This window comes from Aspergillus bombycis (genome assembly GCF_001792695.1).
Source record: "Aspergillus bombycis strain NRRL26010 chromosome Unknown contig00007, whole genome shotgun sequence".
In the NCBI taxonomy this organism is placed as follows: domain Eukaryota; kingdom Fungi; phylum Ascomycota; class Eurotiomycetes; order Eurotiales; family Aspergillaceae; genus Aspergillus; species Aspergillus bombycis.
The window spans coordinates 412,355-437,797 of NW_019170009.1; the positions used below are offsets into that span (position 1 = coordinate 412,355).

General features: G+C 49.4%; 8 protein-coding genes across 8 annotated transcripts; 4 read left to right on the forward strand and 4 right to left on the reverse strand.

The window, feature by feature from the left end:
• Positions 1-247: 247 nt before the first annotated feature.
• ABOM_001911 (sugar phosphate isomerase/epimerase family protein) lies at positions 248-1,291 on the reverse strand (the record flags this gene model as incomplete). Its single annotated transcript, XM_022529041.1, has 1 exon — positions 248-1,291. One exon carries the CDS (start codon positions 1,289-1,291, stop codon positions 248-250), a length of 1,044 nt encoding a protein of 347 aa, XP_022393390.1.
• Positions 1,292-1,716: 425 nt separating this feature from the next.
• ABOM_001912 (type II 3-dehydroquinate dehydratase) lies at positions 1,717-2,184 on the forward strand (the record flags this gene model as incomplete). The annotated part of the gene is made up of 1 exon (XM_022529042.1): positions 1,717-2,184. One exon carries the CDS (start codon positions 1,717-1,719, stop codon positions 2,182-2,184), a length of 468 nt encoding a protein of 155 aa, XP_022393325.1.
• A 606-nt stretch (positions 2,185-2,790) lies between these two features.
• Positions 2,791-3,171, reverse strand: ABOM_001913 (uncharacterized protein; the record flags this gene model as incomplete). The annotated part of the gene is made up of 2 exons (XM_022529043.1): positions 2,791-3,107; positions 3,156-3,171. 2 exons carry the CDS (start codon positions 3,169-3,171, stop codon positions 2,791-2,793), a joined length of 333 nt encoding a protein of 110 aa, XP_022393338.1.
• A 3,849-nt stretch (positions 3,172-7,020) lies between these two features.
• ABOM_001914 (uncharacterized protein) lies at positions 7,021-8,037 on the forward strand (the record flags this gene model as incomplete). Its single annotated transcript, XM_022529044.1, has 1 exon — positions 7,021-8,037. One exon carries the CDS (start codon positions 7,021-7,023, stop codon positions 8,035-8,037), a length of 1,017 nt encoding a protein of 338 aa, XP_022393342.1.
• A 2,549-nt stretch (positions 8,038-10,586) lies between these two features.
• On the reverse strand, positions 10,587-13,674 carry ABOM_001915 (MCM DNA helicase complex subunit MCM6; the record flags this gene model as incomplete). The annotated part of the gene is made up of 4 exons (XM_022529045.1): positions 10,587-10,733; positions 10,792-11,781; positions 11,844-11,979; positions 12,032-13,674. 4 exons carry the CDS (start codon positions 13,672-13,674, stop codon positions 10,587-10,589), a joined length of 2,916 nt encoding a protein of 971 aa, XP_022393343.1.
• Positions 13,675-14,525: 851 nt separating this feature from the next.
• ABOM_001916 (uncharacterized protein) lies at positions 14,526-16,222 on the forward strand (the record flags this gene model as incomplete). The annotated part of the gene is made up of 3 exons (XM_022529046.1): positions 14,526-14,616; positions 14,677-15,011; positions 15,071-16,222. 3 exons carry the CDS (start codon positions 14,526-14,528, stop codon positions 16,220-16,222), a joined length of 1,578 nt encoding a protein of 525 aa, XP_022393340.1.
• Positions 16,223-19,455: 3,233 nt separating this feature from the next.
• Positions 19,456-22,449, forward strand: ABOM_001917 (putative DUF221 domain protein; the record flags this gene model as incomplete). Its single annotated transcript, XM_022529047.1, has 6 exons — positions 19,456-19,506; positions 19,574-20,042; positions 20,108-20,716; positions 20,792-21,118; positions 21,174-21,572; positions 21,635-22,449. The coding sequence occupies 6 exons, from the start codon at positions 19,456-19,458 to the stop codon at positions 22,447-22,449; spliced, it is 2,670 nt and encodes an 889-aa protein (XP_022393341.1).
• A 1,084-nt stretch (positions 22,450-23,533) lies between these two features.
• Positions 23,534-25,013, reverse strand: ABOM_001918 (Zn(II)2Cys6 transcription factor domain-containing protein; the record flags this gene model as incomplete). Its single annotated transcript, XM_022529048.1, has 3 exons — positions 23,534-24,796; positions 24,857-24,923; positions 24,982-25,013. 3 exons carry the CDS (start codon positions 25,011-25,013, stop codon positions 23,534-23,536), a joined length of 1,362 nt encoding a protein of 453 aa, XP_022393336.1.
• Positions 25,014-25,443: the final 430 nt, after the last annotated feature.

The following is a 25,443-nucleotide window of genomic DNA, read 5'->3' on the forward strand; positions in this document are numbered from 1 at the left end:
CAGTAGGGCTTCGATTCAGGCGGCTTTGGAAGATGTCGAAAGCGTGAAAGCACGAGAACACATTAGTTACACAGTGAAACTGTCACTGGGTGAAATCTCGACCCATTCATCTATCGCTGTTTGCAATAGGGTCCGATCCCATATAGGCTAAATTACGTGTTAGGACTGACTTGATCTTTATCTGACAAACGTGGTCTTGTCTTCAGAGAATAGGTATAACAATTTCACTAAAGTACAGGATTCACTGTCAAATGGATACACTCCCACCCTTGTTGGTCTTAACCTCTACCATTACATCGTTGTCGAACAGCTTATGCCACCCGTCGGATGCCCGCTTGGCAAATCTTTGCGGCACAGATGGGTCTGGTTCGGCGAGAAAGCGCGAAAAGACTTCACAAGATACCCACCCCTTGAATCCGAGACGGTTAATGAATGCATCCACACATTGAGTGATTGGAAGGTAACCGGGGATATCAGCGTCGTCGTTGAATGTTCGAGCATTGCGTGCCCAGCTCATCCGCGCCGGTTGGCCAGGAAGATGCCACTCGTGTTCTTCCGTGACTGGGGTGCTGGGAAGCTCGGCATCTCCTATTTGGATATAGAAGACTTTACTCAGGTCCACTGTAGCAACTAGCCGATCCAAGGAGGCGTTGAGGCGCTCTTCTCCACCCTCCAATCTTCCGTCGGCTGCAGAGGGGTCCGCCCACTCCCTAGCGGGAATTTGAAAGGTGTCTAGCAAGATACCAAAATTCGGCCGGTCTACCCGTTGCACGATGTCCCAGACCTCTTCCCATGTGTCGATGAATGTACCCCACGCCATGCCTTCATACACAAAGCGTACGGCCGGTTCCTGCTGCAAGCCTAGATCCGCTACCTCAACCAGATCCTGCACTATGATATCGCGATCTCCTGTGATACCGGAAGGCAGAAAGTTGGTAGGGATTTGAATGAGATCAGCCCCCAGTATCTTGAGCAGCTCGAACCACACTTTCAGTTTGGCAATGTGTGTTTCGTGGGCGGCACGATCAAGGAGGCCCTCGTAGAATATAAACGGCTGTAACGATAGGATCTGGATTCCACGATCGTCACAAAGCTTTCGAATTGCATGTGCTGCTTTCACTTGGTTCTCATAGGTGAACCCCCCGGGATATGACTTGGCCAAAAATTCCAGGTCTTCGAAGAAGAGTTCGATTGCTTCGAATCCAGCATCGGCAATGGCATCAAGCTTACTCTCCATAGAGTGGGCCGATGCCCTGCCGACTGACATTGAAAGAATAGCCTTGCCATACATTTTTTGGAAAGCGCGAAAGTGTGGTTCAGCGGATGAGTCAAGGCGTTGAGGAATCACTGTAACCCGTCGGGGGATTTCCGGGAAAGCTGGTGCAATAAAGCCCAGAAACTGGGGAAACACTTAACCACCACCACCAACGTTTTATTTCCCCGAGGAAAGCTTAGGCTAATGCCTTGTATTCCGGGAAAGCATTTGGCGTGCAAGAATATTCTTCCCCGCAACGTAGGCCTCAAATCCCACACCGGTGAAGCCATCGAGGTTGCCTTTATCTGTGGGCGGGAGATCCGCAAGCTCCGGTTAAGGGTCCATCCAACCCTTTCCAACATAGAGTCACCAAGTAACAATAAATAGGTTACCTACACTCGGTCTATAACGTATGTAGATATCTCGTGCAAGCTTCAGAAATATATAGCAACCCTATCAATATGTCCAAATCAATTCTCCTCCTCAATGGCCCCAATCTGAATCTTCTCGGCACCCGCGAACCTCACATCTATGGGTCTGCAACCCTGGCGGACGTTGTATCGTCTGCCGAAGAGCAAGCTACAAGCCTCGGAGTGCAACTGGAAACTTTCCAGTCCAACCATGAAGGCGCCCTCATCGAGCGTATCCATGCCGCCAGGGGAAACGTCGGGGTCATTGTGATCAACCCGGCCGGATTTACTCATACCAGTGTGGCCCTCCGCGATGCCCTGCTAGCGGTCGACATCCCTTTCATAGAAATCCATATTACGAATACGCACACACGAGAAGAGTTCCGACACCACAGTTATCTGACAGATAAGGCATCCGCTTTTATTATGGGTTTCGGGGTGGCTGGTTACATGTACGCGATTGATCACGCCGCCAAGCTGTTGGAGTCATCAGGACAGGCCAAACCTCTCAGCAAATAGTTCATAGAAAGTCAGGACTAGCTGCGCGGCTTGCAATAGATACTCTGTACATAGCACCAAGCTGAATAGTTTTACTTTCCTCTCCTCCAGCGCCACCGCTTGTCAATGTGAGGCTACCCACACAAGTCACTCAACTGAATGATATTGAGGAAGTCCTCGCACTTGGACCAATTTTCTAGATCGACATTGATTCTCTTGGCAGTATAATTATCTGCACTGGTCATGCTCAGTCACATCAATCTCGTGAACCTAGAGCCCAGGCACCTGAATATCCTGCAATCTCGGACCTTCCGTGTCGTCGGATGCAAGCGGCAACGTTAGCTAGTGTATGGTCAAAGTCCAGTAAGCAACCAGGTCCTCTTTTCATGAATAATGGTTCTGTGTTAGCATACTACCTATTTGGGCCGAGGGCAGTTCTTGGTGCTTTAGGGGATCTTTTCCATCTACATATGTCCAGGGGTGTCCAACTGAACGTAGGAGAATTATGCCAGGGAAGATGTCAAAGTAAAATAGTACTTTCATAGAATATTTCACATAACTGGGCTATTTACAATCAACCTTCCAGTTTATCCCATCACACGCTCCACAACCAAAGTTACTAGACGCTCAGAACCTCTCACGTATCTCAATGGCAGTGTACCGGAAGGTCAGCTCACGTCCAACATCCGTGAAGCACCCCACGGTAAAGCCTTCCTTATCGACCGCCGGCTTTCCCTGGCCCAGGAAGTAAAGCCAAGACTGTCTGAATTCTCCCGATGGGTTGTCACCAAAGTCAGGAGTGAATTGAACATGTGGGGTCTTCTGGAACGGTCTCTTGAAGGTAAACCGCGTAGGTCTCCCATCCTGGTACCGAGTGATCTTGGCAGTGCCTGCTTCCATCTCGCCGCTCCAATATTGGCCGCGGTCAGCGTCGAAAGTTTGTCCTGGATTACCTAAGTAGTTGTACTCCAGGCGGGTAGAAGTACACTAACCAGTAGCTTCGGCCATTTGGGTTCGTGGTCAACTGTGTGGTACTAAAGTGTACGTCGCGATCTCAAGGATCTGACTGGTATCTGCAGTCAGCTAGGGATACTCCTGAAGGCCTTCTGTAGTTCTTTTACCTTGTCCAGAGGTCCAGCTTTCCTAAGCCGGGCCGAATCGAAGGATGGATAGAGATGATCATGCCGACGAGTAGCATCTTTATATACACAACATCACAGCCGGCGATGGCACGTTTTCAGATGTACTCTGTGCTAGAAGTTGGTCTAGACCCTTACTTGCTTGGACCAGGACGACGGCTTCCAATAGACGAGCTGAGGCGAGGGGGGCACCTGTCCCAATGGTGTTTCGCTGAGAGATTGCAGGCTTGCAACGTTTCACCTGCCATCGACTTCCATCCCGCTAGTTACATCTTCAGCTCGTTCCCAGTTGACGCGATAATATGCACGCTGCGGTCATGTGTAGAATTCTCCAGCTGTACACAATGCGCCATGCGATGTTAGCTACCTGTCAGATTATTAAAATCATATAATATAGCAAGAACCAGAGTGGGATATGTTTACTGTGATATCACAAGCCTGCACCCAGCTGACAAGTTGGTTTAAGGCATCACAGCCGTGAAGCATATGACTTGGTAGGTAGTCCGGAAACAGGGGCCTACTTTTACACTCGGTTGAGTCAAGAGCTAAAGGCAGTTAAGCAACAACAACCGGAGCAGAAGATTATTTTGCACATGGGTCGCGGATTTAGCTTCCGAAGGCTGAAGAAAAAGGAAAGAACAAGCGATAGGCCCCAACCTGCAGAATGCAGACCACAAAAGTGACACGTATTTACGGCCACAGGGGGGCAAGACGTACTAGTACTCATAGTCCGGGGTTACCCTGCACGCCACGATTAGAAACAGTCGTCTGCGCCTTTGGCTTATTTGTTGACAGCCTCTTGGTCACATGCACATTCGTGCTGTTGACCAAGCAGCATCATACTGCTAGTAGTTCTAGTAGTAGTAGTATAGTAGTACACAATACAGATACTACCTATGCTGATACTATATAACACCACGTGCATAAAATCTAGGGACGAAACCGTTTTACACCTTCTGTCTGTCTTACTGTGCAAATTGCTCCGCATAGCAGGATCTTCTACAGTATATTTCCGCTGACTGTCCTGATTGTACTCTGACAGGTCAGATGCTAGTCAACCTGAACATTTCTTCAGAACCATCAGAAAAAAGTTTAACCGCGGTAAGCCATCGGTTGAACGACCGTACGACCATATTCGCCCACGATGAACCCTGCCACGCATGCAACGTAATGGGGCCAAGCATATAGGATATTGCATTCACGACGGTGGCAAAAAACCAAGGTCTCCAGTGCTCCGTACTCCGAACATGATTGCAGATAGAGGATTTGTAACTGCGGCGCAGGACCAATGACTACTCTCTACGGATGCTCTTCAGAAACCGTATTTCTCCGACGACATCGGGGCGCGCACACAGTGTCCGCTGCGTTATTGCTTCCAATTCATCCGGTTCTTCGTTGTAATTATGCGCCCAGAGCCCAGTTGCTGAGAACAGCACAGGTTTACCTAACCTTCATGGTTCGTATCCAGGATTTGCGTTTGCATGCAGCAGCAAGCAGCGAGGGATCGGTGTTGCCAAGTGGACAATTGCTTACATGGCAGGTGACAGACAGAAGATGATGCGTTGTCATGGATCAACATGAATCTGAGCCACGAACACAGTAAGACCACCATTGTCTGATGTATTCGTGTCGTGGGCCGAGACTAGATTCTCGTCCATTTTCCGTGACCAATTAGTCGTAACGGACCAAGAACCTTGCGACTACGAATAGCTCGTGCCATACGTGCGTCTCAAACGGGTGAGTTCAGGCCGGTAGGATGGCTTGCGGTGCAAGGGTGCAAGCCACTGCCTTGGAATTAGTGCCAACTTCAGGAGTGCGCTTGGCAACGGCGTGTTTTTGTTTCCTGTATGCCATGAACAGACATCTTTGCGATTATAACAAGGATATCTATCCCTTTGCCTTGTTCGTCGCCTTCATCCGTTGCCCCATGTTAAATGATTGCACGACGATCGTCGGGCAATATTGGAAAGCGGAGACGGAAGCGTCGGGAACATACGCCCAACATGGCATTCGTTGCCGTCGTTGCCAATAGCCGTTACGTCTTAGGGCTTACTTGGGTAAAGAAGCCGTTGAGAAACTCCATGCCACTGTCCTTCAATTGGCTGCCTCGGGCTTCTTGCTCCCCGACCTGCCACTCTAGTTCTGTATGTACGTACGTTAAATTAATCACGTATCCGAGTGCAACTGTGGTTAGTCTAACGGGCTTCCCGTTCGGTGTGGATCATAACAGATGCCGATATACTCAATATTATAGACTGGTACCTGAACCGGTGGTGATTGTTCTTTGTTTCATGGTGGGAGAGGAACCTTGATGGGAGACTGGAGTGAGAGATCACTCCGTTTACCCCCTTTTTTTTTTTTTCTTTGGAATTTTTAATTTCCCCGTGTCATTCCTAGTGACACCCGTTTTCTAGAACAAAAAAGGCCTTTCGATCTTCCAGGGTCTTTCCAGAGCATCTGGAAGTCAGTCCCTGTCGCACGGAGGTAACCAGGGATCGAATTTTGTACGACGATTCTGGTCAACCGCTCCAGACCGATCCTGACGCCATCTGCATGTCTTAAGAACTGTCTAGATGCATAACCAAGATGTCCACGAGGGGTTCTTCACCGCTCCTTCGAGGATCCGGTCGCGTTGCAAGGGTGTGAGGATGACAGCGGCAGGTCTGACTGTTCAGGAAATGGAATGATGTTTCAAGCATTAAAGAATGATAATAATGGGCTATCGAGCATGGATTAAACGACGTGCCAAGGAGGCAAAGGTGTGGATGCCTGAAGCTCTGGTCCCGCCGGTCAGGCCTCGACTATTGGACGGTAACGAAGCGGGAGGGACCGTCGTGCCTTGGGTAGGTTTTGTACGGTACAGTCAGACCCCATCCCCGATCACTTACCGAAGGGTGGATACTACTGCCAGCCGACCCACGACTGAATCAGGGTTATCCTGCAGTCCATCTATCCATGGTCAAATCACTAGCAGGAAAGTGGGCGAGAGCGGTCGGAGACGAGGGATCAAACACAGGTACGATAGGTCCATCGAAACACTCAAGACGGGGTCGATATTGCTTGCTGCTGCAATTCGCATGGCCAGACCCACGCTCGGGCTTCACTCCAGTCATTTCGGGGACGTCACCTGTTTCTTTAGACGCCGATATGGTAATGTGGGCGTATCATGATACCGTGTATACTTCCGTACGCCTCGTACCGTATGTACCTTAGTCCGTAGTATTATCCGCGACGACGACTTGCTTGGTCTCCACTTGGCTCCCTCTGAGTCTCGCTCGTCCCGTCCGGTCGCATTTCTTTCCTTTCCCTTCGATTCCTTCTTTTCTTTATGTTCTTTAGCTAGTCTCTCCCTCAACCCCCATTCGAAATTCTACCACTTTTCTTTCTATTCCCCTCATTCAATTTGCTCCCCACCAGTCACTCGGTCTCCCACTTAGTCTACCTGGATCCTAGATACGCTTCAACATTCCATGGAACTGTAGTTACGACCCAAAGCGGGTGACAAACGCCGCTACGGCTACCGGGATTTTCTCTACTTCTATACCCCAGATCCTCCGCACACTAGGACGACTGACGACTTGAACGACGGCACGATTTTTTCTTCTCTAACCCACGGTTTTGCCTGCCATATTCTTCCCCGTTAGGGCATCTTCGACATAACCAATCAACCATATATTATTACCCTGGTCTGACGAACCCCGAGCGAACCATTTCCCCCATGCCCGCCGGTGGAATGGACGCCCTGGGGGCCTTCTCCCACCTCACCGATAATTTGCCCACATGGATTAACCGTATCTCTGATCTGGCCACCCACACCGCCGCCAAACATGCCGAATATGCCGAGGCGTACAAGAAGCTCGCCGTCACACCGGGGAGACCACGTCGACGCAAGAATAGCTCCGTGTGCTCCATCCGGACCGACGACTTGCGGAATGCCGTCACCCAATCGCCGCCCCCTGTAGATGCACCGATCCAGAAAGGCCCCGACACCCCCCAGCCCGCCTCCCAGGACCCGTCGACCCCGAACCCTAACCCTCGAAAGCGTGGCACGGACGAAGCACCATCCGTAGCCTCCGAGGAGAACCCTTTTGTCAGCACTCGATACAACCTAGTGATCCATTACGACGGGGAGACGCAGAAGTCGCTGGAGGAAATGGTGCGGATTATGGGGACGGCCAGGAACAACATTCGGAGGGGAAGGATGTCCCAGATGGGGGCGATGCGGAGTAGTACTCTTAACAGACCCCCTCGGATGAACAGCCCACCGCTTTCTCCTTCTGCGGATGAGTCGGACGATCAGTTGCTGTCCCAGATCCGCAGCAACCGGAATCGTGGGCCTCCGCCACAGGCCCGGGTGATGGCGAAGAACTCACCGTTTGACATGGCGGATCGACAGCTGGAGTTGGCTCATAGTTTGTGTGAGACTGCGGCTTACCAATTCCTCCGGGTGGGTGACTGCTCGGAAGAACTACAGGGGGTGCTGGATAAATTCAAGGCGCTGCTCGAACTGGCCACGGGTGAAGTGCGACGTCTCACGGAGGAACAGGAAAAGGAACGTGCCGCGAAGGAGAAAGAGGCTCCGCACGTGGAATCTGTGCAGTTGACGGTTGGTCCCGCGAGCAACAAGATATCGACATCGGATATTGGAGCGATCGAGGTGGACGACGGGACGGAATCCGAAGAATCGATCGACTTATCTACCTTCCGAGCCCGACGAATGATGATGAGGGCTTAGAAACTACATACCGTGTTCGTGATGCAATACGTAGCGGCGGCATAATCGTCTCCCTGGGTACTACGCTGCGGAGTGTGCCTTGGAGCAGCATCTTTGATTCGAGTTGTTTTTAGCGATGATACCTGACCCCTCCCTTCATTGAGGTTCGAGATTCACTCTCTACTTTTTTTTTCCTTGTCTTGTTTGGTCTCTCCTTGGTCTACCTGAGCGATTGATAATTTCTCCCATTGACATTCATTCGTTCATGACGAACCTGTTTAGCATATCGGACTGGAGAGCGCGGCGTTTGCATTGGCATTTGACATCATTTGTTTTCCTTTCTCCTTGAGAAGTATATTGTTGATCTGATATGCACAGTCAAAAAATCAGAAGTACATACATAGCATAACATATGGAACTCATGCATCTACTCGTATTACACGATCTGACAGTGGACAAAGTTCCAAAGTACCCTGACCATACCATACATACCATACACATAGGATGCAAGCAAAGCCGTCTGGTGGATTTGATAGGCTCGTCTCCCACCCCCCTTTCATCGACCGGCGTCGGGGATAAGCTCGGTTATCCTCTTTCGGGAGTGATTGGCGCGGGCTTGTTCGATCTCTGCCAGTTTACCAGTTTTTCTTTCTACAATACAATACAGTACTCGTTCTCCATGGCACTGCACTGCAAGTACTAGTAGTAAGTAGTAGTAGTAGTAGTAGTAGTAGTAGTATACACATCCACCCACCAACCAAACCAACAGCCCCGACAAAGAATCTATAATGTAACAGTAGTATTGCATTCATTGTCTTGTCCTAAACAAAACCCCTTAACAATGGGAAATACTACTACAAACACTCCGGAGTCCCGTACAGAGTACATAGAATAGATCTCAAAGCCACATCAACCCACAACCAAAACTCAATCAACATCAACGAGTCATATCGCCCGATTCTTCACCCGAAACGGAAGCCACTAATTCATGCAAGACAAAAGTACTGACTTCCTAAACAGGGAATCTCCTGCGTCAATGCGTAATCCTGCGGGATTGATTAGTGAGTGCTGCTCGTGGCGAACGAGTCGCTTACTAGGAAGGTCACTCAGGTCAGGTCTTACTGTGTCTGGGATAGTGGTTACTACTACTAGTAGTAGATGGCCCTGAGAGTTTGTTTCTGCCGAGGTTTACCGTTTACGGTTTACGGTTTACCACTGTACCGGGGTATCGTAGGGGAATACAGGGGGGGGATGTACTCCGTACTTAGTACTAGTATGCTGTACTCTATTACTTTCTGGATATGTGCTAGCTATACTTACTCAGAATTGAGATTCCTATTGTCTAGCAAATATGATTTGATTATAAAAACGAGTCGAGAAACTAAACACCAAAAAGAAATAATAAAAAGAGGAAAGAGAGGACGTACCCAGACAGTCATCACTTAATCTCAGTACGAGTTGCAGTCAATCCTTAACAAATAGAGTAAGAGCCTGAGGTCCTACCACAGGATAGCCACAACAAACACTCCCTACCAATGTCATTCGCTCCCAGACCTCTCCAGAAGCAATGCAATATCCCGATTCGGTTACCCACCTTTCACTCACTCACTCATGTCATGTCAAACAAAGTGAGGGAAACCACAGGAACAAAGCACGAGCTTGATGGGAGTTAAACCCCGCGCCAACTTAAAAGGCTAAAATTACATCCCCCACTATGGATCGAAATAGAGTATTGCGATTATGATTACGATTTATCCCCGCAGCTACCGCTGAGAGGATGTCCGTGTCTGATTCTCACGTGTGTGTCATTCGGGGGGATATTTAGTTATGTAACTATGTTGGTGTTGTTTGGTGTATGTAGAGCGGATTTTGTGGTTTTGGTCCTGGGTCTCACCTTATTGGTATATATATATATCTCTCTCTCTCTCTCTCTCTCTGGGAAGAGAGGTAGCTATTAAAGGAATAGGGGCTGGACCTGGTGCTGATATGGACCGTTGGTTGAGTGGGGAAGACATAGCCTAAATACACAGTATATAGAATTATATATCTTATTATGAATTATTGCTCTGTGACTCTTTACTTACTTTCTACTTAGCTAATTCGCAACGAAGGAAGTGTGAAGCACGAACTTCTAAATAGAAGACTCTGCATAAAGATACTGCCCCTTTCCACTCAGTGACGGGAGGCTGATCACTAGTTGCTCCCTTTTAAGCTGTCTTCTCAGGGAATACCGGTACGCATCAAATGGCAACCAAGAGCGAGCATAGCTTTCTTGCGAGCTCAATTGAATCAAAATCACTTTCCCAGCACCGCTGGTTCGGCATAGATGATATGAAAGTAAAATACGGGTACTCCGTATATCGCCCATATATTTAGCATATTAGGATACAAAGATTGCAAAAAAGAATGGCAGATGGCAGGGTTCGTTTGCTCTGATAAGTGACCTTATACCCGTACACGCCGAACCGATTAATCTAATCCGAGATATCCACATCTAACCCAAATAACAATGCACAAGCACACCTCATAACTCGTAATCAGTATTACTCCGTCTTCTATGCTTATTACCATCACCGCTTGCTCTTAGGATCCGGGAGCACAATGTCATCAACCGCACAGTTGGGATGCAAAACGTAAACGGTGCGGTGGGAGATCTCTTGGTCACCGTCGGCTGCATCAACCAGGCCCTCTCCCCGAATGGGCATGAGGATGTTGTCCTGAGATTAACGGTTAGTCAGGCAAATCAACCAGATAGGGCTGTATAGAGAAACAAACCTTGACCATTCTCCTCAAAACCTTCACCGCCAAACTGCGCTCTCGTTGCAGATCTTCCTCGTTCTCCAGCTCAGATTCAATCTGTTCCAAGTACCAGACAATGAGATCCTCCTCCTCTACACCTTCACCAGATGTAGACTCATCATCGTTGACTCGGCGCACAACGAGGTTCAGAATCTTCATGTATTTATCGAATGTGATCTTAGTCCTTGGACGCGATGGTGCTGGCTGCTCTTCCACGTCCTCACGCATAGGGCTGTCGCCTTCTCGGTCACGTTCGCCGTCACCCATTTCGTGATCCTCATCACGTGCCGCCGCGTTGACAAGCTCTTCATCGTCATCGACTTCTACATCATCCTTTTCAACCGTGACAATGCTCTGCCGGAGAAGATCATACGCTTCTTGCACGAACCTCGGTACAATCTCCTCGACGCAGTTAGCCTTGGCAACAGCTTCGGAGAGACGAACCAAAGACTCCAGCTGGCGCACGGTGATACGGTACGAAGACCTGCCATTGCCGCCTTGGGAGTCATTAGAACGGAGCTCCTTGTACTTCTCAACCAACAGGGCCTTGGCCTCATCAGTGAAGACCGGCCTGAATGTCCGGGCGAATCGAATATAGCGCTGTAACTGTTCGGTACTCAACTCCGGCTGAACGGCTTCGTCGCGGTTCATGTGTACGTTGACGATATGGTCGGCCAAGTTGCGATCGACAGTTTCATTGGGCTCATCCCGGATTACGAAGAACAAATCGAATCTACTCATGATAGGAGCACTGAAGTTGAGGTTGGCGCGCAGGGTGGCCTTGGGGTTGTATCGTCCACCAATAGGATTAGCTGCGGCGAGGATAGATGCACGTGCGTTGAGAGTCGTATGGATTCCTGCCTTCGCAATCGAGATCGTCTGCTGCTCCATAGCTTCATGGATAGCAACTTGATCACTGATGTCCATCTTATCGAATTCGTCAATAGCACAAATACCACCGCCATTCTATGTATCAAAGAATCGTCAGCTGCGTTTAGAGAAAGCGAAGAACTGAGGGAAACGCCTACTGCAAGCATCAGGGCACCGGCCTCAATAGTGAATTCACCGGTCTCGGCATCCTTCACAACCGAAGCAGTCAGACCAGCGGCTGACGAGGCTTTTCCACTTGTGTAGACCGCGCGAGGGTGCAAAGAGCAAATGTATCTAGAATCGCAGTGAGTTACCGGTTCCTATACAATAAACCTTGAACACTTACTTTAAGAATTGACTTTTGCTTGTCGAGGGATCACCAACTATGCATACGTTGATATCACCACGGAGCTGCATGTTCTCCTGTGCTGTATGTTTGCTGACTCCGCCAATTAGTTGCAGAAGCAAGCCTTTTTTGATCTGACGGTGGCCATAAATCATGGGAGCAATGGAGTCCACGAGCCGAGAATAGATATAGTCCGAATGAACGAGTCCTTTTAGGTCCTCAACTTCGTAGGGTGTTAAGGTGTGAAGAAACGCCTCCTGGGCTTTGTCCTCGTTGTCTTCAGGCTCAGTGAGTTGGTTGAGGGAAGCGAGAATGTTATGAGACTGCCCATTCAAGTGCTGATTGGTTTGCTGACCAGGAGTAGTGGTGTCTGGGGTGACCATGCAAGCGAGGAAGGCGAGGCGGTAGGTCAAATCCCTCGCACCAAGAGCTTTCAGACCAGTGAGTCCTCCACCACCAACATCTCCGCTGCGGAATGCAGAGTCATCACGGACGGCCTCAGGTCGCACGCCGGGCAGTCCCAGCTGGCTGACGTCGGGAACAACAATCAAGGTGCCGGTGAAGATACACCGCTCGCCAGCCTTAGCACGATCGACCATCTCACCGCGAAGTATGACATCCATAGTACGGGGCATACTGCCAGTGGGGATCTCATGTGACGATTCTTGTAGTTTGACCTTCTGCCAATCGACAAAAGTGCTCTTCCCAATGTCTAGACGCCAACCAGAGCGGTTTCCGCATGACTGGTTCGGGCATTCTGATGGCTCTGTATACTTGAAAGTCTGTTCAACATCGGGGCACACCGTTTTACAATTCTCACAGATAAAAGTACCTAGAGACAACTCCGGACGAATCTCAGATGTCCGTGTCACAGTGCCAGAGATGGAGAGCAATTTTCCGATCTGTGAGGTTCGGAGTTGGCGCAAACGTGAAACAAGAGGCAAGTTATAGAAAGCGAGCGAGAACAATTTATCTGTCTGCTGGTGCCGTGTCCGCTCCTGGACGTATTCTCCCATCTCATGTTTGTCGGAGATACCAACGCTTGAATTGCCACCCATCATCGATGTGCCGGCATCTGAGTTGACTTTGTCAACTTTGCGATGGTGCGTATAAAAGTCGGGCTCATATTTCGCAATAAGATTGTGCAGTCCCTTGGTGAGGAACGGATGGAATCGGTAGAATTGGTTGACAATGGCGTCCGCTAGGATGGGGTTATCCAGCGAGGTCAGGTGGGTAAAATCCACATAGAGTGTAGACAGCGAATGCTTGTTCATGCCATGGATTTGAGCAATGTAGTATTTGTCGCTGAGGATTTCGGAAGAGGGAGGCGGCGCAGACCATGTGGGTTCCTCCCGGTAAGTCTCAAGCAATTCCTCGAAGGCCTGCTGTACTTTTTCGCCTGCCACATCGACCAAGGGAGGAGGAGCCTTTACATATGGGTTTCGGCGGCGGGTCACGGTCGAGGAATTCGACTCAACGACTTGATCGTCAGGGAAAGCGTGCATATCGCTCATAGGGCCATTACTTTCCGAGGGCGGATGTGGCCGAGAGCTGGGAAGTTGATCTGAGTGAAGACGATGGTCGCGAGTGCCGGCGTTCGAGTCCAGCTCGGATTGAAGAACGGCGTCGAAAAGGGACGACATGGTGGAGGGCGGCCAGAGCAAGGCCGCTATACAGTCGGGTCGAAAGAGCTAATTGAACGTACCCCTTATTGCGTGACAGGGTGATAGTTCCTTAATCAATTGTGTAATTATGGGTGTGAGTGACAGGAGGGGAGCTATATTCAAGTTGCCCTGGCAGTGTGTGTGTGTGTGGATCGAAGGAGCAATAATAACTTTCTTTTTGCAGAAACGCGTTGGAAACGCGAACGCGTCGGAGAAAGGTTATTGCAGTCCGACGTGTAAAGTGGTTTTCGGAATGCTTATCTCATCCATTTCCCAAACAGGACAGTCCATGAGTCAATATCCTCAAACTAGCCAATTCAGGAGAAAGGTCTTCATGCCTGTTGGCGAAGAAGGAAGCGGATCCTTGCCAAGCCAGTGGCCGACAGCGGCTAGGTCCAGGACTCCCCAAAGTATTTTCTTTTCCCTACCAATGGGAAACTACAAGGGTGCTTATTTGGGAGGGCCCAAGCTTCTCACGGCCAATGAAAGATGGTTCTGGACATCTAACTTTCGGGCTGCGCCAACGAGACCTTGTGCTCAGTACCGACCCCACTGGCTCTCATCCCTAATAAGAACCCTACTGGGATGCCGGGGTCATCCTACGCCGGACGTTGATAAGCATAGACTATGGCTGATTCCTTCGGCGCATCTCGATCGTCAATCGTCATTCTCTTCCCCGACCGCAACTTTGCAATGAAATCCTCCGACAAATTGGTTCATTCTATGGAGGTTTTCTCGTAAAGATCTTGTCCGGTATGCACCTCTAAGGAGGTTTAGCTTTTGTCCCGTCAGTCAGATTGCCTGAGTCCACTGCCACTAGGCGGCTCGCAATGTCCGTGGGCACTCCCCCTTTGGTTAATTTGGCACATTCCGATCCAAGCTCAGCGCCGCAAGACTTCTCTCCCGGCTCAGAACAACAAGGTTGGCGTTTTTATCCAAGTTTCTATTTCCTTTCCTTCGCTCACGAAAGTTTCGCAACAGCGACTCCGCAGAATGCCGGTCAACATCCAGTGAAGGTCAAAAGGCGAAGGCACCTACCCACCTCAGACGACCCATCCAAGAATCAAGTTTTCTATTTTGTCGATTCAAACTCTTCTTCCCGAGAAAAGCGAGCACATGTTATGCGCCATCATGTTCAGGAGAAACGAAAACAACTTAAACACACGCATCCTCGAAGCGACTCTGATAAGAGAGTTCATCGCCCTCTTCGCTATCTCTCTTGGCAGCAGAAAAAGTTATTACTGAGTGGCGATGACAATGAAGTCGTTGAATACAGGCGATCTGAGGATGGGATTACCCCTAAAGACATCTCCACAGTACGTCATTAGAGCTACAACACCGTCAATTGCTTTACTAACACCTAGGGGCGTTTCAGATTCCAGCCGGGCCCCAAAGTTCTGCACTTGCTTCCTATTCTGTTTCGCCAGTCACCCTACTTGACGCCTCCGGAAAAGATCCTTTCGATAGCTTGCCCGTAACTTGCACAAGAGAGGATTTTATTTTAATGGATTGTTGGACAAACAGATTGACATATTGGTCAGGCGAGCCTAGACTCATCAAAGACCAAGTCTTCCGGGCGGTCCTCAGCCATCCCCTGCCTTTTCAGTCGGTTGTCCTTGCATACTGCGCTCGTTGGAGGGCACAGGCATACGGCTTAAAGTGGAGCCCTGAGGTGGAACAGCACTTAGGGAGAGCCACAAAGGGCATTGAACAGGTGATGAAGGGCGACATGGAGATCGATACTGATAGTCTAGCAATGGCTTTGACGGGGATGGCCATACAAGAAGAGAGATTCGGCAGCAGGCAGCACGCTAGAGGATACGTAGACCAGGCTGTCCAGATCCTCCGTTCCAGATCGGGATCCCATCGTGTTGCTGAGGCACTGTTGCATTATGTGCAATTTATGTTGATGCCGCTTCATCCAGCAGTTCCCGGAGATGGCCAGCAATGGCTGGTCACTTTCCTTCGGGGAGCCGAAGACTTGATGCTAGAACATAGTTCCGATGCGTATTTGTCGTCAGTTCCCCAGCGTCGCTCTGCATTTCGAATGGACAGCCCTTTGTTTCCGCTGCTGTCCAGCGGACCTCGTCCTTCCCATGTCCCCCATCAGTCACGCATATACATTATCACGAAGAATGCGCCAACGCAGGAGCTCACCCGTACTGCGGCTCTGATATACATCACAGCCGCCCTCTGGGATTTCCAGGGTTCTCCCAGCAAAACCGGCCGGTTTCTTGACCATCTGCGCGCGACTGTGAAAGATCATGAACTCGACAGGTTTCCCGCGTGCGAGTCCTTCGTGTGGCTCCTCCTACTCGAAGGATATGAAGCCGACCTACAGGAACCCGAGAGAAGTTGGTCGACGAGCGAGCTGTTGAAATTGTATAAACAGCTTCGACCGGAACTCCAGTTCCTTTTCAGTGAAATTCTTTTCAGCCTCCTGATGCTCACTCCACCGATCCGGGGGATCGATGTATTTGAAAGTGAATTGTACAGCTCTATGCCAGAGGTCCAGGAAGAACTCTGAGCTACGCCCAAACCGGGCTACTGTTTTGTTCATGTACATTTACTCTTCTGACCTCTCAGAACGCGACAACATTTCGACGGCTTGCAGGCAGCCGTGCGCCTATCTCATCTAAGCCTTTGATTCTTGGATTAAATTTCTTGTATATACTACAGCTGATACAAAGGCAGATGCCAAGCCATCACTTTCCCTCAGTACGGCTCCCAAATACCCTGCACTTAATAACTATGGAGCGTGTATTGTCTTACGCATACCGACCGGAGACCAGTACGAACTAGAATTTCTCTCGCGAGGGATAGGAGACAGTGGGGCGTTTTCTGTACATTATGCTTACTATTGTTAAGGATATGCCGTGCTTTCTGGGAAGAACTTGAAACATTCAGCTGCAGAGACACCTATCATGGCCGCCTCGTCGTAGTATAGAGACCGAAATGCCATCACACCAGACGAGATTCTCATGACTGTTGAGAAGTGTAACACCTGGCAGAGAAGCTGGAGATAAATTACCCCCATCTCTGGGAGCACCCGGCCTCCAAGACTGGTATTAGTTATCCTAATACTAGTAGTCAGCGAGGTCCGAAAAGGAAATATATATATCTTCAACAAATCAGAATACAGTTAGTCCCAGTAATTTCATTGCGAGTCCTTGGCAGACTTCATTCACATGATATTCACCCCGTCTATCCCTGCGTGCAGCGGGTTCATGTCTTCCCCAACAACTCGTCTCCATGGGACAAGTCACTTGTGCATTCCATGAGCTTTACTCCACACCAAGTCCAGCAACCAGGCATTGAAAGACAGCCACTAACCCGACCACCCGACTCTCCTACCTTCTATAGAAGGCAACGACTGATCTCTAGAAAATCAAAGCAGTAAACCAACTCCCCATCGAACCATAAGAACAGCCCCCTGCAATCACAGTCAAGCCAAGACCCTCGTCCCAAGATGATATCACGATGATCTCCTACGCCAAAAACAGGCAAACCGTGGCTGTGGCAGATGACGTTTCAAACGCAACCTTAAAAAGCATACCAGGCTGGACGTGTGGCTTGACCGATCGGAACTGTGCAAAGCGAGCCAAGATCGGTCCATCCAAGAAACAACCAGATAAGGCAGTGGAGCCACGGTAGGTCACACGGTAAGGCCATGAACGTGTACTGTGTAAGCGTCAGAAGCAGCGTGGACCATGCTGTGGACCATGCTGTGGACCTGTTCATTGTCGCTACTGGGTAGCGAGCAACATTGTACCCATGAGGCGTTCGTGGTTCGCACTAGGCATGACTACATAGTAGTAAGAACGATTTTTAAAGGAGGTGATAGGGCCGTAAAGTTTGTAAGACACTGGCTTGAACTGTCCGTAGACGTTCTATCTTGAAAGTTATTTGATCATTTTTGATTGAGTTATTCGTATTGATAGTCGTAATCCCACGGACGGGGATACTCGGTCGGGGTAGGATGACTTCATGCAGTCGGGTTTTAATTGTGTGGCTGGTGCAGAGGACACGGGAAGGTGTTTGATCAGCAACAGGTTTGATTGGATCGGTGCAGCTTAGGCCAGTGGCAAAACGCAAACAGGCAGCAGCACTAGCCACACCATGGTACTACGTAGCGGTAGTAGTAGTACGGAGTCGATTGCTCGAGTTCTGTTACGCCAGATTACACCCGTACGGAGTACATACAATGTGGCTGTGGGAAGTGTTTCGGAAAATGAACCCCAAGACAAAAGTGAGGTAAAGGTGTTGAAGAACTCACCCCATGGATGTGTTTCAAATTGTTTTCACTGCAGGTACTGGACTAATTTATCGTAACATACCATGGTTTGTACATGTACAGTACAACTGCTTCCTTGAGGTTTGTGCTTCGAGGCAGCGGTACCAGTACGGTAAGGTACAGGAACAGGTACCCGTTCCTAGGTGCCGGGTACATAAACACGCAAGGTCGGCCCTCCTGTAGTTGAGGTACCCATGGGTGTAGTTTGGGGTAATAAACTGTACCTGGGAACCTGAGTCAGGAGGTGTTGCCACAACGTTGTGTTGAATTGACAGAGAACGGGTGGACATTTGGTTCTGGGAAAAACAAGAAAAATTACAGAGAGTTTTCTTTTGACGCTAAAGATGATCTATTGAGCCAAGTCATCCACTTCAGAACCCAAAAAACGTTAGTGTAGCTGCTCTTATCTGGTGTGGGATTTCAAGGTTTCCGAGGGTGGCATCATCGATCATATCCTGCATGGTTTGATGGCTACCACAAGAGTACTTCGGGGTATGTACGGAGTATAATAGGACAGATTATACTCCGTACATTGACGTGATTCTTCCCCATCACACATTTTGAATTGAGCTGATCCTTCTTCTCTTTTGAGAGGACAGTTTATGGCTAAACAGTTTGTTGCGGTACCGTAAAATTAGAAACAGGAGGAAGCCCACAAAGAGTTCTTAGTGTTTAAAATTATTTAATTTTAAATTAGCGCTACAAGCTGATCGGTTACGGAGTACTTATGATCAGTGAAATTCCCGCCGGCCTCACGATCGCATCTCAGATCCATGTTTCACTCGTCGCAGGTTATGGTGCTGACTGGCTCTGGTGTGCATTGGTCCCACGACGATTGTCACTAGTTACCAACGATTCCCCAGTAAAGCTGTGTGCCCAAGGTACAAAGCATTTTCAGCTCGGGGCATCTACGTAAGTGTCTCCTCCCTCCTGAAGAACCACCCCATTGATTTCTCATTCTTGGGAGTCCAATTGGCATGCCTTTTCGTCTTTGACTTTCCTGACGAAGGATCACCGTAGCCAGGAAAGGAAACGAAAATCAAGAGGAAAAAAAAATAAAAATAAATAAAAAAAAATAAAAAATAAAAAAATAAATCAAAATAAATAAAAACAAAAATTAAAATCAGCCCCTCCTTGTCTACCTTTGGTGTGATCCTCTTGTATCATTCTTTTCTAATCTCCCTTTCTCCAGCTGGACTGATACACTAACGACTCTCTTCCCTCTTTTCTTTCGCTTATCTTTTTTCTAGACATTATCCACCTTGCTTATTTTTCATTTTTCTTTCCCTCCCAAAATCCTCATTCCAACTCGATTCTGATACCGACGATCTCTCATTCAATTGCGGCAAAAACCCGCAGCGAGTTGCCTATCGCATCTTCCTGACTGCCCTATCCCCTGAATAAACATCAACTTTTGGGCGCTTCGACGAGGGCAGCATTGGAACGAGAAACTATACCCAGCCGTAATGGCGTTCTCCGATGTTGGCCTGAGGGGCCTCCATCACCTCGTCCGACGGGTGAGTTGCGACTGCTGAACGATCAACTTGATCGGCTCTGGGCGTGGGCACATCTAACAATACGCAGGACGACAGTGATGACCCCAGCAATACTCCGCCGACGGCATCGGCACTCGTCTCAACTCTTGTGCCGGCCTTGATATCGGCCGGAGCGATGGTTCTGATCTTCCTGATCCTTCGTCGCAGTCAGCGCCGGATGTATATGCCGCGAACATACCTAGGAACCTTGCAATCTTGGGAGCGTACTCCTCCCACCTCTACTACCCCATGGGGTTGGATCATTGACATGTACAAATTGCCCGATGAATACGTGCTGCAACACCATTCGATGGACGCTTACCTTTTGATTCGCTTCCTTAAATTGGTATCCATGATATGCTTAGTGGGCGCCTGCATGACGTTCCCTATCTTGTTTCCCATCAATGCTACTGGAGGTGGGAATAATGTGCAATTGAATATTCTGAGCATGTCCAACGTCGAAGAAAGCAAGTATGAGCGTTACTTCGCGCACGCCTTTGTCGCATGGCTCTTCCTTGGTAAGTTTTTGGTGGGATTTTCCAAGCACTTATGATCATTTAATCTTACATATCGCTCTTTCAAGGCTTCGTCATGTATACCGTTACACGTGAAAGTATCTTTTATATCAATTTGCGCCACGCCTACGCCCTTTCCCCAGCCTACGCCAGTCGGCTTTCGTCTCGGACCGTGCTGTTCACCGCTGTTACTCAGGACTATCTCAACCGTGACAAGATTCGCAAAATGTTCGGTACTGACAAAGTGAAGAATGTCTGGATCTCTACCGATACATCCGAATTGGACGACAAAGTGAAAGAGCGTGATGATGCTGCCATGAAGCTCGAGGCTGCGGAAACAAAGCTTATCACTCTCGCGAACAAGGCACGCCTCAAGGCCATGAAGAAACAGGGTTCTGTTGAAGACGGCCCCCCGACCCCCAGCGAAGAACCCAATGACGAGTCGGGCTCAGTTGCAGCCCGCTGGATTAAACCGTCCGAGAGGCCCACGCACAGACTCAAACTACTCATTGGAAAGAAGGTTGATACGATCAATTGGGCCCGATCTGAAATTGAGCGCCTGGGTCCTGAGATCGAAGAGCTGCAGGCCAAGCACCGAGCTGGCGATGCAAAGTTGGTTTCCTCGGTTTTTGTCGAATTCTATCATCAGGCGGATGCTCAGTCTGCCTATCAGTCTGGTACGTTTGTTCGCTGTGCTCTATTTTATATCTGCTATTATGGTGTCGCAAGAATGGTCTAACGTGCGATCACAGTGGCCCACAATCTGCCTCTTCACATGGCTCCCCGCTATATCGGCCTGGAGCCCACTCAGGTTATCTGGTCTAACCTCCGTATTCGGTGGTGGGAACGCGTCATTCGGAACTTCGCAACTGTCGCATTCGTTGTCGCCCTCATCGTCTTTTGGGCAATTCCCACGGCCGTGGTTGGTTCCATTTCGAACATTACTTTCTTGACCGAGAAGGTCCCTTTTCTTAGGTTTATCAACGATGTCCCAAGCTGGATTCGGGGTGTCATCACTGGTCTTCTACCTACTGTTCTGCAGTCCATACTGATGGCTCTGGTGCCAATCATCCTGCGATGTAAGTTCCTTCCACAAAGAGTTCACTTCTGAATGGTCACTCATTGTTGTTCTAGTAATGGCCAAGCTTGGTGGTGCGCCAACCGCCGCGGCTGTCGAGATGACCACCCAGAATTTCTACTTCGCGTTCCAAGTCATCCAAACATTCCTGGTTGTCACTATTGCGTCTTCCGCTTCTAGTGTGGTCTCGGATATCATCAACGATCCTACATCTGCTGCGTCGCTCCTGGCTAAGAAGATCCCACAGGCTTCCAACTTCTACATATCTTATATCATCTTGCAGGGGTTGTCGTTCAGCGCTGGTGCGCTTCTTCAGATTTCTGGTCTAATCCTGGGCAAGGTTCTGGGCACGTTGTTGGATAATACCCCCCGTAAGATGTTCACTCGTTGGTCCTCACTTTCTGGTCTAGGCTGGGGAACGGTATACCCCGCGTTCACCTTCCTGGTAGTCGTCGGTAAGTACTCTCTGTTCACGTTTCGATATGGAATGCAGCTAATTGCGCCTGTTTGTGAATAGCTATCACCTACTCGTGTATCGCTCCCTTGGTGCTCGGGTTCGCGACCATTGGTCTGTACCTGTTCTACTTCGCTTACCGGTACAACATGTTGTATGTATCCAATGCGGACATTGACACTCAGGGCAAAGCCTATACACGCGCCTTGCAGCATATCACCGTCGGCTGCTACCTGCTGAATGTTTGTCTCATTGGTCTCTTCGCCATTGCGACCGGTGCTCGCAGAATTGCTCTCGGCCCTCTCATCCTCATGATCATCTCCCTTGTTGTCCTGGTCATCTACCATATTTCTCTGAACCAGGCGCTGGATCCTCTCATCAACTATATCCCAAAGAATCTGGAAACAGAGGAGGAGGCCCTTCTGATGCAGGAGAAAGGCGAGCACACAGATGATGCCGGCGCCAGTGCCCCTGGAAAGGAGGGCGTTGACAACGGTGTTACCAACGTTGATTCGGCTGAGAAGGGCCTAACCGGACCAGCTCCGGCGCCCAAGGTAAACTTCTTGACCAAGTGGTTGCGCCCCGACAAATACGATGGCTACACCCAGCTGCGGCGTTTTGTCCCCAATTCCTCGGCTATCACAACTTATACCCCCGAAGTTGAACGCGACGCATATTTCCACCCTTCCATCACCTCCCAGCCACCTCTTCTTTGGATCCCTCGTGATCAAATCGGCGTGAGCAAGCAGGAAATAAAGCATACCTCGCGGGTGATTGCCATCACCGACGAGGATGCGTGGTTGGACGAGAAGAACAAGATCCACTGGGACATGGATAAGGGTGTTCCGCCTATCTATGAAGAGAAGATCCACTACTAGTCACTCCATTTGAACTCTGACCCACATTCTGCCGAATCAGAGCATGTCTTGGCAAGAATGTTTTCCTTCTGTTTGATACCCACGTGGCCGTTGCTGGTCTCAGCAGCGCCCTGAGATATGATGGCCCTGACCGGTCTGTTAATACTTAATTTATATATGAGCTGCGATTACGATGGACGTTTTGACAGAATCTGTGATGTTGATTAGTTGATGTCTTGAATATGATCTGTGGTTCTTGTATTCCTCGAAGTGGCTTTCGCCGCTCAATCAAGGTGCTAGTGATGTTTAGCAGTTGTAGATGTACAGTAAATAATGAAGTATCTCCAAACTGCTACGATAAGGTGCACTTACACGGAAACGATTCACACAGCTCTCTAAGCCTCGCTCGATAGATCTCATCCTAGCTATCCAGTGTCAGCGGAATGGTGTCGTGACATTTTATTTTCTAGAGTAAAATCATGTCTCCTTCACGTAACCCAACTACTAATTCGACTTACACTCCATATATCCCTCGCATCATCACATCCGATCCCTTACATCAACCCAAGATACACAAATTAAAGACCTCATACACGATACCAAATGCAACAATGAGACCATTTATCCCCGATCAAAAAACAACAAGGAAATCCAAGAATACGGCTCCGTTTTCGGAGGACGAATAGACCCAAGCACTATAGTTGGACTGGATTGATTGGCGAGACCACATACGTTTTACTTCATTGGGTGAGCTTACGATGAGTAAAATTTGTTCGTGGGTGAGTCTTAACAAAGCCATTCCTGTTATCTGTGATAATACTAAAGAAATGATTTATATACCAGGGCTAGAGCATTCTCATATCCTTACTTGCGCTCAATTGAACGTGGATGGGATCGGAAAAGAAAACAACGACAATGCATGAGTGGTGACGTGTATCCTGACACTACCTATGTAAATCCATTCCTCCAGGGTATACGAACTAGGACTTTTGAACCAGCTACCTGTGCGAATCAATCTCCAATCTCCTTCGGTATAAAGCGGTATTAATCGATATAGAAGATTATTAGGGAAAAGAAAGTAAAGGAGAGAAACAAAAAGGTCATATCATGCCTCGCTCGCCTCCAATGCACTCGTTAACTGGTCCAAATGCTGCTTCATCTCCTCACATAACCGTTCATGCCGGCCATGGGCATATGGGAATTTCTCCCGACACAACGCGTCCATCAATCTGGACAGACACATCCCCGCGCGCTTTAGTTCCCTGAGGAAGATGCCCTCGCAGATAGCCTTCTGCTCGATGAAGTCTATCTCGAACACGCCGAAGCGGATCAGGCGCTCCGCACAACCCATGGACTGATGTGCTTCCGACCGCAGTGTGAAGTCGCGGTATCCGAAGCTGAAGAGGGTGATGATTTTGCTCAAAGCAACGGTGAACAGCAGGTGGCCGTCATACATCTGCTCGAAACCGAGGCTCTCGGTCAGATGTAGGAGAGTTGTCAGGTACTGCTGGTTGGCGGCCAGGACGGCGTCGAGCGTATGGTTCTCCTTCGTGCGCTGTCGCCCCATGAGGAGTGTCTGTTCAATGTTGTGCAGCAGTTGGAGGTACATTGTGTAGCTCGTTTCGGGGCCCATGTTTGCCAGAGCGCTGAGCGGGTATATTCCTTCGTCAGCGAGGTACTCAGGTGGAGTTGCGGGCTGCCGGATCGAGGTCGTGCAAGATCGACTGGGGTCGCAGCTGCCGTTGGCGACGTTCGTCTCCATCTCCCAGTCGTGGCTGAGGCGACGATCGAGACTTAGGGAGCCTCTGCTTGCTGAGATTTCTAGTCCTGGGGTTGGGAGGCTGTTGGCACTGAGGGGCTCCAGGTCGGAGGACCAGCAGAAGTTGGCAGGTTCTTGGAGGCCCAGGTCGATATTGGGACCCAGAGGATGGGCTATATGGTGTGTTGAAGTGGGTACTGTGTCTGCGAGGGAGAGACCATCCTGTGCACAGCCATCCCCAGAGTAAAATTGCATGCTGCTCGAATAGCCGTGCACCATCACCGGGGTGATTATGGGATCTACGGCGAAGTTGGACGGGGCATGGCGTGCTGAAGGAGTCATCCCTTTCCCGCCTTCATCCTTGATAGCGTGTGAAAATGGCTTAAAGGATGAGATTACCTCATTTGTGGATTCCAGGCGAGAGGGCGACGTGCGCGATGTGGATGATGGGGGAGCGGTAACGGCGGCGGCGGCGGCGGCTGCTGCTGCGGCTCGGTTGGCTTTGCTTCGTTTCCCAGGCACCTTCCCAATCCTTGAGATCGAGAAGATACAGTTCAGGCTAAGATTAGCGCAGCGTTGACAGCCGGTTTTCTCTCCTGAGCAGCGGACCTACGGACGAGAGTTATGTCTCATGTTTCTATGCAAATATATCTGTGCTTTCCCGCTTACCTTAGCGGCATGACACTCATTGCAGGCAGCACGAAGCTTGGGTGGCCTCTTGGAGATGGTACGGGCACTATGAGGAGGTGTCAGCTTATTTGATAGGCAGAAACTGACTATGGGGAAGTACTCACGATGACATGGTTAAGATGGCCTCGGATGGCATGGACAGAACACGGAGCGAAGGCAAGCTAGGGCCAATAGTTCAGGCAGGAAGCACAGTGTTGAGGATGGAAGTGACGATAGGTGTACCAGAGCCAGAGGTATCTGAAGCTGCCTATGTATCTCTGTGATGTATAGGCGAGGCTGACACTCATCACCTTAGGCCTCAGTCTTCCATAGACCGGTAGGGTCCCCGGGCCACGCAACACCAATCCAAGGTCATTAGGGATGAGATAGACCAACGAGAGGAAGACGTTAATCTATAAAGAAAAATAAAAAGGCCAATACAGAGAGTCAGTCCATACCTCAGTGACCAAGTGAGCCATACAACGATTTTGCAGCGGCAGATCCGCCTCCGCCATTGGATAAAAATAGCAGGGGCCACATAGTCCGCTGAGGACTGACTACCTGGAACGACGCATCTTATACTGAGT